The sequence below is a fragment of the Rousettus aegyptiacus genome, unplaced genomic scaffold (assembly GCF_014176215.1).
Source record: "Rousettus aegyptiacus isolate mRouAeg1 unplaced genomic scaffold, mRouAeg1.p scaffold_m13_p_2, whole genome shotgun sequence".
Classification (NCBI taxonomy): Eukaryota; Metazoa; Chordata; class Mammalia; order Chiroptera; family Pteropodidae; genus Rousettus; species Rousettus aegyptiacus.
In genome coordinates this window covers 37031788-37044429 of record NW_023416295.1, presented here as the reverse complement: position 1 = coordinate 37044429, position 12642 = coordinate 37031788, and the positions used below count along the sequence as shown (strand labels likewise).

Genomic DNA, 12642 nt, shown 5'->3' with positions numbered 1-12642 from the left:
ACACTTGCTTTTTGAGCATAAAGTTCTTAATTTTTATGTAGTCCAATTTACTTGTTTCTGTGGTTTTCTCTTGTACTTTTCTGCCTAGAAAGGATCCTCAAACTTAGCTTGGGCACACTATGAAATAGAGCTTTGATTTAGTTTTTTCTAATTGTGAACCAGTTTTACTGGTTACATATAACAGAACGTGAGCAATCTGATCTTTCCACAGCCCATTACACATGCAAGGTTACTGAGGCAGGAGGAGTATAAGTGATGTATTGACTGAGACTTGGCTTGAGCTGAGATTGCCATATTGGTTCTTCATCTCATTCACAAAGCAGCCTTCACTTGTCTTATTGAGAATTTGATCAACACATCCCATGATGAGCAAGGACCTTCAGTCCAATATTCTTTTCACATTTTGTGGAAATAAACTCCACATTTGTAGGAGAAAAAAACTAACGCATTCTATTTTTGTTGGTTTGAATGCTATCTGCTATTATTCTAAGTATTTTCAGTACATATACTATGTCTTTTGGTTTTTTTTTTTAATAAAAAAGATGAAAAAAATTTTTATAACAATTATAAAATCCACAGGTATCTGTAAAGCTTTTCCTTTGAGAAGTATGTGTGTTCGAGGGATATTCTCCCCTGTTGTTGCTGATTTTTACTAAGTATCTTTTAAAAAGATTCTTGGCTACCTGAATGAAAGACTAGTTTTATGATGAGTGTTTGCCATTGATGATAGCTTACTTTTCATATTTTAGCCTTTTAGGTGTTATTTTACAACCACTTAATGAAGAGTAGTGTTGAGACTGTGTCTAAATCTTTATTGTAAGCATAAAGTTTTATAGAATAGTATGTGAATTTAAAAAATCATTATTATTATTAACATTTTTTTTCTACTTTCTTTTAAGACTTAATTGTAGGAGCTTTTGGTGTAGATAGAGCTGTGTTATACAGGTGAGCATGTTTTTTATATCCTGTAGTATAGGAATATTCTGATATATTTGAATGTTTTATAGTTAAGTTCCAGTATTTGAATTTCAGCTTAATTTGCTTAAAGTAATGATAAAATTTGTATCTTCTTTATATTTAATATTTGTTACTGGCAAGTAATATTTATACGAGGAGATCCCAAAGTAAAGACAGCTGTAGGTATTTTATTTGAAAAAGCATTCAGAATTTTCCCTCTTTGTTCTTTGAATTATATTCAGAAATATTCTCGTATATTTTGATTCTTCCTTTCAAATTATGTGAGTTCATGTTTTCCTCTGAGAGACAAGAAATTAACGTGGTGTTTATGCCACAACATTCTGTGACCAGAAAGATAGTATGTAATGACTTCCAAAATGAATATTTTTATTAGAATGTAGTGTAAGTCCATATATCTGTATTTCCCAACTTTATACATGTTCCCAGTTATTCTCTGGGTTTCAGTCACTCATTCCTTAAAATATCATCTGGTACCCCAAGTAGATTAAGATGCTTACTCTTCAGTGGGCCACATTTACACATGGCAGGAAAACTAACATTGGTACTGTGTAAGGGAGTTTGTGATGGGTCAGCCTGATTGTGCCTCTCAGAGTGGTGACATGTGTCCATATAGATTCCAGGAAGTATCATGATGTACACGAGCACTGACCTGAGCCTACTGTATTTTTGTATAAAGTTTAAAGCTGTGCTTCTGAACTTTGGAATACTATTTATTTATTTTTTCAGTTTTTAAAATTGCTGTTAATGAAATAATACATGCATGTAGCAAAAATTCAAATAATATAAAAAGGGCATACAGTAAAAGAATATACTTCCTCTTACTGGTTATTAGTTTATTAGTATATCATACCAGAAATATTTTATGCATTAAAAAATTGAATTGTGTGTGTGTGCATCTTTTGTACATGGTAGATCTTTTTTTCCCTCTCATTCTAAAGTTATCTCTTGGCTGTATCTCACAGGTCATCCATATTAATGCAGATGGATTTACTGCATTCATTTCCCCCACCGTATTTCATTGCATTAGGTAGATGTTCACAACTTGTTTAACCATTCCACTTTAATGGACTGAGTTCAGATGTGTTGGCTAGTTGTCCCATTTTGCCAGGAACTGAGAGATTTACCAGGATATGGGACTTTCAGTGCTAAATCAGGACAGTCTTGGGCAAATTGGGACAATTGGTCATTTTGTGTTTAAGTTGTTTCTATTCTTTTTGCTATTGTAAACAGTGCTCCAGTAAATATTGTACTGTATATACAGTGAATGTGAACCTAAAATGCTTATATCAATCTAACATTTTAAGTAACAGTTTTCTTTTTCTTTCTTTACTTTTGTTTTAATATTATCAGGGCCCGACCAGTTATCACAGTAAATGCTGGCCTTGAAGTGTACCCTAGCATTCTCAATCAAGACAGTAAAACCTGTCCACTGCCTGGGACAGATCTTAAAGTTTCCTGGTAAGAGTATCTATTTAATAATAGTTTTTATTGTGATTATTGGTTCAATTATTGTAAAAGCAATTGAAAAGGAAGGTGGGAGGTCTGAAATATTGCTAAAGCAGTTTCTATAGGTATACTTTATTTTCATGTCATAGATTAGATTTTAAAAATATTGTTCCAAAGAAGATATATAGAAGGCTTTAGAAATGTGCTAAGAACTACCATAAAAATTTTTTTAAATGATAAATGAAGGAAAAGCTAATAAGATCTCAGAACTCATTCATTTTAATTCTAAAAAGGCCCATGAACATTTTAATTTTTAAAATATATCTTTTACAGATTTAATATCTGAATAGCCATAGGAAGATTATTATTTTGTTATAGTATGCTGGTCTTCCAGTTGTTCCTTAACTAGTTTCTAAAGAAAAAAAATACTTTATAAATTTAATATCTGAATTCTCTAGTCCAGTGTTTCTCAAGTCTCCATTATTTTTTGCTACTCTTTGCTCTCTTGTATGCTTTTTGCTATATTTTTGTTTTACCTGTATTTATAATTTTCTTAAGATTTTTCTTGAAATTTACTATATTTTCCTTTAAAATATTTTAAAATAAAATGGAGAAACCATTATTTTTATCATACATGTCAAAATAAATATTAAATTAATAATGAAAAATCTGGACCCATATGGTATTAAAGTCACAAGGTGAGGATCCCACACCTTGGAAACACTGTTCACGTTCCTGGCAGAAACAGAAAAGTCAGGGAACTAATGGACAAAAGGTAGAATGATTGGAATTTGGGAAAATTTTATTTCAGAAGAGCTAATGAAAAGATATTTTGTCTGATTTTGGTTTTTAATTATCATTGTTATTGAAATCATTTTTCAAAATTTTATTTCTTTGGATTGCATTGAAATTCAGTAATATTTGGTTTTCATTTTTGTCAGTTAGTAGTGGAAGTTGTTTTCAGGATTTTTGACTGTAAGTTTTACTGCCTTTCTTCCTACAGTCGTCCTGCATGTCCCTGTGAAGTTGCTAGTTGCTAATGATATGCTTATAATTATGCTAATGATTTGAATACTTTGAATATGCTAAAGCAGTAGCTTTCATATGTTTTCAATTATGACACACTACAAAAAAAATTTTGCATCGTAATCTAGCAAACGCATGTATGTAATTAAAACAAAAGTTCTATGAAATCTTACCCTCAGTGCTTGCCAGTTTTATTTATTTAACTTATTTTTTTAAGATGCTAGACACGACCCATTAAACTGATTTAGGACCTATTAATAAATTGCAGAAAACACTGTTCTGGAGGAGTTTGCTAGTTAAAGGAAACTTTGGTTGGGCTTTTTATTAAATGAAACATTATTTTGATTTTGTACTGTTGTTTACCTCATTTAGATATATCAACACGTTCTATAAATTTGAGAGGAACTTAGGAAATCCTTTTCCTTTCCTTCCTTTTTTTTATCAAGGTACTTTGAAAGAAAATGTGCTTAAATTATCGAAGGATGAATTAGATTATTCTGTGTTAGTTTCATGTGTTAAGGCATGAAGAAGGATATGAAACTTCATGGTGTGAACTACATATTAGAAATGTAAGATATTAAAAAATGTGTCTAAACTGAATTATAGGATTTATACATATTTTTATTTTCCTACAGTTTTAATGTCAGGTTCTGCTTAAAGGCAGATGGCAAAGGAGCACTTCCCACGAAACTTAGTAAGTGTTCTATGGAAAAATCGTATTATTCTAATGATACTGCCTACACAGCACTTAAAAATGTTTCAGAATATTTAGTGACTATTAGGATATTTAGGTTATAATAGTTACTCAAATAGTTGTTGTTACCATTTTTTGTTTGAATATTTATAGGTAAAGCCATTTAAAATCACAACATTATTACTTTGGAAACTCAGTAAGCCAATTCAGAAATAAAACAATTATTTACTGACATTGTGAACAGAATAGTCCACTGAATGGTAAATATGATCTTCACAAAGTTAAACAGTTACCAAAGTGAGATAAATGAACTGGAGGGGAAATGAGTATCATAGTTTACAAGTAGATGATCAACTGAGAAGTTTATATTTTATGTCTTGGAGAAGTCCTCAGCAATCTCTGGAGTGGAGATAGTTTAGAAACAGTGACAAGAAGTAGAAAAAGTGTTGGCCAGTAAATTTAACCCAAACTCAAACTTGACTCTTCATTTCTTAAACATGGTATATGTGGTCCTCAGAGCAAGGTAAGAGAGTTAAGTAATTGTTGCCAGGATTTGTCATTATGTTAGTGACAAATGCTAAGGAGTAATAATAAAACAAGAGAAGAGGACTGAATCCATTGGGGGTGTGTGTGAGTGCATGGAAGTTCACATAGGGTAGCAAGGCAAGGTGTCACTGGGAGAAAACAAATGAAGACCTGAAAGAAAGGCAGGAGCTAGGGGATGTCTAGAGAAGTATTTTGCACAGAGGAAATGGCAATTTCAAGAAGCCTGAGGGAAGAGCATGCTTAGTGTGTTTGAGAAACAAGGAGAGCAGTGTAGGTGGGTGGAACAGAACTGGAAGTAAAGTAGCCCTGGGTTTTCACCCCCATTTGGCACGAAGTTCAGCACTTAGAGAAACTTGGAAAGGGATTTATAGTTTTAAAGATCTGTACTTACCTCCTTGAAAGAAACTACTTACAGACCTGCATCTTAGAAGCAGTAATCCTAGCAACTGTGCTTCAGCCTATTGAGTGTATGTTCATTTTAAGATGATTCTTGACCCAAACCACTATATATGGTCACTAGCTGCATGAGGGACATATTTATCTGGCACTATGATATGGTTGCCTCAGTAGAAGTAGGAGTGGCAAATGATGCAAACTGTACATTAATTATAGTGTTTACTATGATAGTATGGGTACATATTAGTAAGTATTTCATAATCACAATCAACTAGAGTACTCTTACTTTCATCAATAGTGGAAGTCTTTATTTACATATATTTTGTGCTCTGAACTTTCTTCTCTTAGCTTAAATTAAAAGAGTAATTTTCTACTCTACCTGATAGCTGTTTTACTACCATCATTATCATATGACATTACTTTGGAGATAGTTGGATTACTTAATTATTAAATATTTATTCAGAATTAATTTTTCGTGGTCCTACTGCAATGTATAGACAATTTTTAATGAATTAGAAGCAAATTACTTCTTAGGGACTCAATATCTCTAGATATTTAGGACAGAAGTGTCCATAAAGATGATGTTGGTTATAAATCCTTTGGTTTGTATAGACTTCCAGGTGGAGCTTCTTTTGGATAAACTCAAGCAAAAAGGAGCAATTCGACGAGCACTATTTCTCCATAACAGGTCCCCAAGTCACTCTAAGAACATGACTATTTCCCGAGGGGGACAGATGCAGTGTGAGGAGCTGATAGCGTATCTGCGGGTAAGAGATACGTTTCTGCTCCATTATCTTTTCTTTTTACTTATTATATGAAGAATGGAAGATAATATGGTATTATAGAGCTGAGAAACTAATTGCTATTATACAGAAGAGTAATCATTACAGCTGGTTTTTGTTTGTTTTTGTTTTTTATTGTTGTTGTTGTTTTTGGTAATAGCCAAAACAAAAAGCTCAAAACAGCCTACATAACCCTTGATAGGAGAATGAATGACCAGATTGTGGATTTATTCTATGATGAAATATTACTCAACAGTAAAAATTAACCTCTGCTACATGCAATAGTGTGGTTGAATCTTAACAAGGGTGTTGTATAGAAAGCAAATTACAGAAGAATACATAGAATCTCATTTTTAAATGAACAAACAGGAAAAGCAAACTGAAGAATACATTGTTTACGGACATATACACTATTATAAAACTACTGAAAGCAAGCAAGGGAATGGAGAACTTAAAATTCAGGATAGTGGTTACCTCTGAGAAGGAACGCAGAGGGATGAGAAGAGAAAGGAGCACGTGGGTAGCTTAGGCAAAATCAGCAATTATCAGTAATGTTCTAGTTATAATAGTAGGTGTGCATTTGAGCCTCATATTAACATGCCTCGTATGTTTTCGTGTGAATCAAATACTACGTTATAAAACAAATCTGTCAAGAGTTGTCACTGAATAACGATAATCTTAAAGGATATTCTATTCTTTATATAGATGTAGTTTTAGGAGAGTTTTAGTAGAATTGGATCAGAAGATGGATACAGCTGGCTTTGTATTTTGCACTTATCGATTTCTTCAGATAGTTTGATGTCATAGGCTGACATGATTAATTTGAAGCTTTTCTATTTTTAGGATGAATCTGAATTTAGAGACAAACTCACTCCGATTACTATTTTTATGGAGTATCGGTTGGATTATAGAACAGCTGCTGATGCCACAGGCTTGCAACCCATTCTTAACCAATTCACTCCTGCCAACGTTAGTCGACAGGTGCTGTTCTTTCTCAGTTTATTATTCTGATCTTTTATACTCTGATCTTTTTTAAAGTCTTGCAATTTGTATTTTAAAATATCATAAGGGATTGCTTTTATAATGTTGTGTTTTTAAGCAAAGACGTTATAGGGGAAGGGATCTGGATTTTTGGGTCAGTTATTTAAAGCCCCTCAGAATTTAATGATATGGAGAGAAAGACGAGGTCATGTTTCATAAAACAGTTAAATAATTCAAGGAAAACAACAAAACACCAATTTATTTACCTAGTGATTTAATATTTTGCTAAACAAGTTTTATATCTGTTATCTTTGATTTACATTTCAATTGTAAAAATAATATATACACATATATATGCATATTTGTAACAACTCATTTTTCATAAAACCAAATAAAACAACATAATATTTCATAGACTGTATTATAATATTTTTAGAAATTCCTGTGTAAAACCCATGTATTCAAATATTATGTGTGTATTTTCATATTTTTTCCACTTTTTTATTACATATTTACATTTTTGGATTAATATTTCTTCTCTTAGAGAATGCTTTACCCTAACTTAGGTTATTTCTTCTTTATCTAACTTTCTAAGATTTCATAAACACTTTTTTATAATTTGAGAAGACTATATATGGTAACAGTATAAGGCAAAATAAAATATATTTCAAAGTCTTTTGTAATTTTTATATTTTAACAATTTATTTTATTTTATTTTGCACATGAATAATCATATATGCCACTTTCTACTACCCATTAATATAAAACTTGTAAACATAGTTCTATATTAGTTCATATTCTTTATATTTTTTATTTTTAGTGGACTCAATAATGTTGATTAATAATTTAATAATGAGCCCCTGAGCCTCTTAGAGTCTGTCATTCAATTTTATAGTCTTTAAAAAAGTTAATTGTTACTTGACCTTTAATATTGTATGTTCTAATGTAGAGATTATAATTATTTTCTCTTTATGGTTTAAAAATTTTGGGGACACTATAATTAGTATTAACATTACTTTTGATTATCTTACCAAGATCAGCAATCCCATTAATGTGAATATAATTTTAAAGCCAGCTAACCAAGTTAAGTAGACTAACTTTTGAAACCTTTTGAGGGAAATATTAACTTTAATAATATATAGATTCCTTTTTTCCCTTCTCCTGCTCTTGTTCTTCACTGTTTGAATTTTTTCTTCCTTTGTATCCTACATTTGTTTCAACAATAACATTATTTACATGTAGGCATCTTTCCTTCTGCATTTGGAGCTTCATTATTTACTCTCATTTCTGTGTTAATTACCTACCCACTATTCTTATTTCTTTTTAAAATGGGTCCTTCATTTCACTGATCATATTACAAGCTTGTTTATTGCACCCTCTGTAGAGTCCTGCTATCCAACAGAAATATAACGTGAGCTGCATTTGTAATTTAAAATTTTCTGGTCAGCAACATTTTTTTTAAAGGTAGAAAACAGGTAAAATTAATTTTAATAATACATCTGTATTAGTTTGCTGAGTGCCACAGAATGGTTGGCTTAAACGATAGAAACTTCTTTTCTCATAGTTCTGGAGGCTTGAAGTTAGAGATCAAGATGCCAGCAGGGTTGGTTTTCTCTAAGCCTCTCTCCTTGGCTTGAAAATGGCCATCCGTCTTCTTGTATCTTCACATGGTCTCCCTTTTATTCGTGTCTGTGTCCCAATCTCCTTATAAGGAAGCAGTCATATTGTGTTAGGGCCCACCCTGATGATATCATTTTAACTTAATTACCTCTTTAAAGACCATATCTCCAAATAAAGTCACACTATGGACTTCATAGGAATTTTGGGAGGAACACAAATCAGTTCATAACAATGAACTGATATAATTTCAATATGTAATTGATTTAAAAGTTATCTGAAATATTTTACATTCTATTTTTGTCTTCAAAATCGCAAATGTATTTTACACTTACAGCACATCTCAATTCAAATGCTAAAATTTAAAATCAATTCCTCAGTCACACGGCACATTTCAAGTGCTCAGAAACCACATGTGGCTCACGGTGGCTACTGTATTGGACAGGGCAGCTTAAGAGTTTCCCTTTCTGCATCTTTATTCTTTGGAGTTAGAGATTTAGTGCTTTCTACAGAAAAAGTAGCTTTTTTTCTCCCACTCTCCATGTATTTATTAAAATATATATTAAGTTCTTACTCTGTGCAAGATGTTAAGTACATAACTGTAGAGATTTACTTCTCTGTGAATGGAAGACATTGCTCTGTGCTTTTTCATTTTTGAAACTCTCTTTCCTAATAGCCAATTTTAATACGAATGCCAGCTAAGTCCTTTTTTCTGCAGTGTAGTGTTGTAGTTAGGCAAATCTGCCTTTACCACAGGTTTTTAATATTTCATACATATTTCTCATCCCAGACTTCAGATACACATCATTCTAACTTGGACTCTGTTACATACACGTCGCTAACAAATTTATTATCTGCAAAATCCACTCTTTTATTCCTGAACTACTTTAGTAGTGATTGTATTTGGTATGACTTATGGAATCACCACTAAGTTCTTCCGTTGGTTCTGGCCTTTCTCGCCGACCCCACTCCTTCTTGAAGTATGTAACAACTGCCTACCACCTAGGTAATTGAATTACTTTACATATATTGTTGAGTTTCATCTCAATTAAATTTACAGTTAAGATGTCTATCATATAATTTTATTCTGGGTAGCTGCATATCCCTTGTGACTTGGAAGCATTCAATCATCATTATTTTTTTTTTAAGGAACACTTTCATTATTTTCCTTCTTTAATTCTTTTTCTCTCTTTTTGTCTGCTTTCGAGTCTTAAAGCCCTTTGGATGTTAACAATAAATAAACCAAAAATGGCTTTATCTTCTTTTTCTTTCTTCTTTTTTTAGTTTTTATATTCCTTCTTTCAAATCCTCCCCAACTTTTGCTTTCTACCACTATTTTCTCTCTTTTGGGTCCATACTGCTCTAGCTGGCACACTCTCATAGCCGGATCTAGAGGGAGAAATTCAGGTTTTTGATTACTTCCTCTGTCTTGGATAGACTGACTTTAATGCATCTAGTTCTTTTTTCCTTCATCCTTTTTCATGTGGCCATGCTTATGCTGGATTCATTTTGTCCAATTTCTGTTCACTTTGAATTGCCTATCTGAATTGTTGCTCTAAATCCACAGTTCCTTATTCTTTTACACACTGTAGCCATATTTTCATGATGTTGGCAGAGGCATCATCTGTAACAAGAAATTCCAGAAGAAAGTTTATTTTTCCCAGGATCATACAACTTAGGTAGCAGCAGCTGATTCCTCATTCTTGACTATTACTTTTCTTCTATATCACACTTCATTCCAAAATCATAACAGCTTAATTTGAGATACAGTGTCCTATGACTCTTTTTCTACTTTTTCATTCTTGACTGTTCACCGACCTGTTTAAAAGTATTTAGCCATGATCCGTTCTACTCAGGTATGCAAATAAGTTAATGATTAATCTATATAAATATATGCATGTATACATATGTATATTCACATACTTCACATATATATTAATATACGCTATATGTGCGACCCATGTTGGTATTTTTTTCATGTAGAAAAAAATTTTTTTTTTTCCCTAGGCTCATATTCTACTTGACTGTGGTGATGATAACATCTGTAAACCCAAACTGGAAGTTTCTGTAGATAGGTAAGTTTTGCTCCAAATGATAAATAGTGTAATAAATTTAAAGGGAAGAGCATATTTTTCTATTAAAAGTAATAGTGTATTTTAATGAGAATTAGTTATAGACATGATTTTTTATGATAGTAAAACTATCAATATTAAGCTTAAAAAAATATGCAGTACGTTTGCACTAGTTGTCTGGCTTGAAAGATATAGTCCCATTCAGCTTTGAGTAGTATCATATTATTTCCTCTTAAAGATACATTTCACTGTTGATATACTCCTAACTAAAGGAATCTGATTACTATTTAGATGACATATAAATTACCAAGAATATTGTGAGAATCATGACAAATGATTAATTCAGCTTTTTGGAAAAAGTCAGAATTACTAAAATCAGAGAATTAGTAAGTATATACTAACAGTTATAAAATTACTTTAGTAATAGATATGAGCGATAGTGTTATACTAGTGGCATCAGTGTTGTCTTTTACTTAGAGAAGCACTGGATTTGCACCCACTGTTACATTTCTGGTTTTCAATTGAGCTGTAAAGTAGTCTTAAAATACCCTGACACACCGTTGAACATGTCATCTGTATATTTATCTCTTGTTTTTTTGAACAGTCGTGTTCTCCCCATGCAGTCTTTTTTCATCGTTTCGATTTGTATTAACTTACAGAGATCAGAAGAAGATCTATATTGGGGACGACAACCCTCTGACATTGATCGTTAAGGCTCAGAACCAAGGAGAAGGTGCCTATGAAGCTGAGCTCATCGTTTCCATCCCACCGCAGGCTGATTTCATTGGGGTTGTCCGTAACAGTGAAGTAAGCAAACTGCCTCTTTAAATATTGAAATGCACTCATAGGTCTCATTAACATTTATGAACTACTCCCCTATTTAGTGTAGTGCAAGCTTAGCCATTCTACCTAAGGCTAAACTGTTGGGCAATAGAGTGCCTAGCTTACATAATTCCTTTCAAGCCTAATACTTTGTGTAATGCATCGATATGACATTTTTGGAATTGCTAGCTAAGTGCCTGAAACAAGGTCAGCTAGATAAAGTGGCTAAGCCTGTCTATCACATAATTTGTCAGAGGTAATGTGGTTATGTATCTAAGTCCTCAGGGGATCTTTCAGAAATATTTTTACATTTATTTGTGGCATTGTACATAATTCTGGCTTTTCCCTTACTCCTTATTTACTCAAATAGATATATTTGCTTTGTAAAATAAGAAAATTAAATATCCAACTATATGATATTGTCTTAAGAACTTTAAAGCTTTATGGCTTCTGCTTTTTTTTATGGTCATTAATTTATTTTTCTTTCAATTCTTTTTCTTTGTCTATCAAAAAGGCCTTAGCAAGACTTTCTTGTGCATTTAAGACAGAAAACCAAACCCGCCAGGTGGTATGCGACCTTGGAAACCCAATGAAAGCTGGAACTCAAGTAAGACATTTTAATAAATTAATTTTTTTTTTCTAAAGAAAATAGCACGGTTTGTGTGTGTGTGTGTGTGTGTGTGTGTGTGTGTGTGTGTGTGTGTTTTAATAGTAATTTTTTTTAGTAAGTACTTCAAATTAGTGTCTTTAAATTGGTTTTGATTTAGAGTATAATGATTAACAGAGTTTAGTTTTGACTAAAATACTAAAATAATGGTTGTGCTGTGATACTGTATTCAATAAGCTGATCTTTATACTGCCTTCAGTTTAATGAATGGATGAGAACATGGTTTAAACTAAAGACTGAAATGATATCTTTGATATTTTAAACTAATGCTTTAATGAGCTCTTCTTGACAAACGTCAAGACTGTCATTCTTAGGTGAGAAAGAATTATCTCATTAACTTGAAAACTATATGGCTGATGGGTCTCTTCCCAAATCCTCTAAAAAGTAAAAAATATATATTTTGTAAAATTCCTCGTATCAAGGAAAATTGGCAGTGTATTTTGTGTTACCTTTTCAATAGATGGAGATATTGGTAATTTGAAGATCTCTGATAATATGGGGCTAAATATTCCATATTTATTCTTAAACATCTCTCCTATTAGATGTTGTTAAAGGGTACAAACTTACAACTAGTGGTAAATAAGTCCTGGAGATCTAATGCATAGCATAGTGAGC

General features: G+C 32.1%; 1 protein-coding gene across 2 annotated transcripts in view; it reads left to right on the top strand.

Annotated features, from left to right (window-relative positions):
• ITGAV (integrin subunit alpha V) overlaps window positions 1-12642 on the top strand; it is a 73844-nt gene that overhangs the window by 48577 nt on the left and 12625 nt on the right. For both annotated transcript variants that reach the window (XM_016150944.2, XM_016151031.2), the window contains exons 14-21: window positions 900-945; window positions 2329-2436; window positions 4086-4144; window positions 5699-5853; window positions 6712-6849; window positions 10474-10541; window positions 11198-11345; window positions 11875-11967. In XM_016150944.2, the coding sequence (XP_016006430.1) occupies window positions 900-945; window positions 2329-2436; window positions 4086-4144; window positions 5699-5853; window positions 6712-6849; window positions 10474-10541; window positions 11198-11345; window positions 11875-11967 (815 nt within the window). The remainder of the gene's footprint in view (window positions 1-899; window positions 946-2328; window positions 2437-4085; window positions 4145-5698; window positions 5854-6711; window positions 6850-10473; window positions 10542-11197; window positions 11346-11874; window positions 11968-12642) is intronic.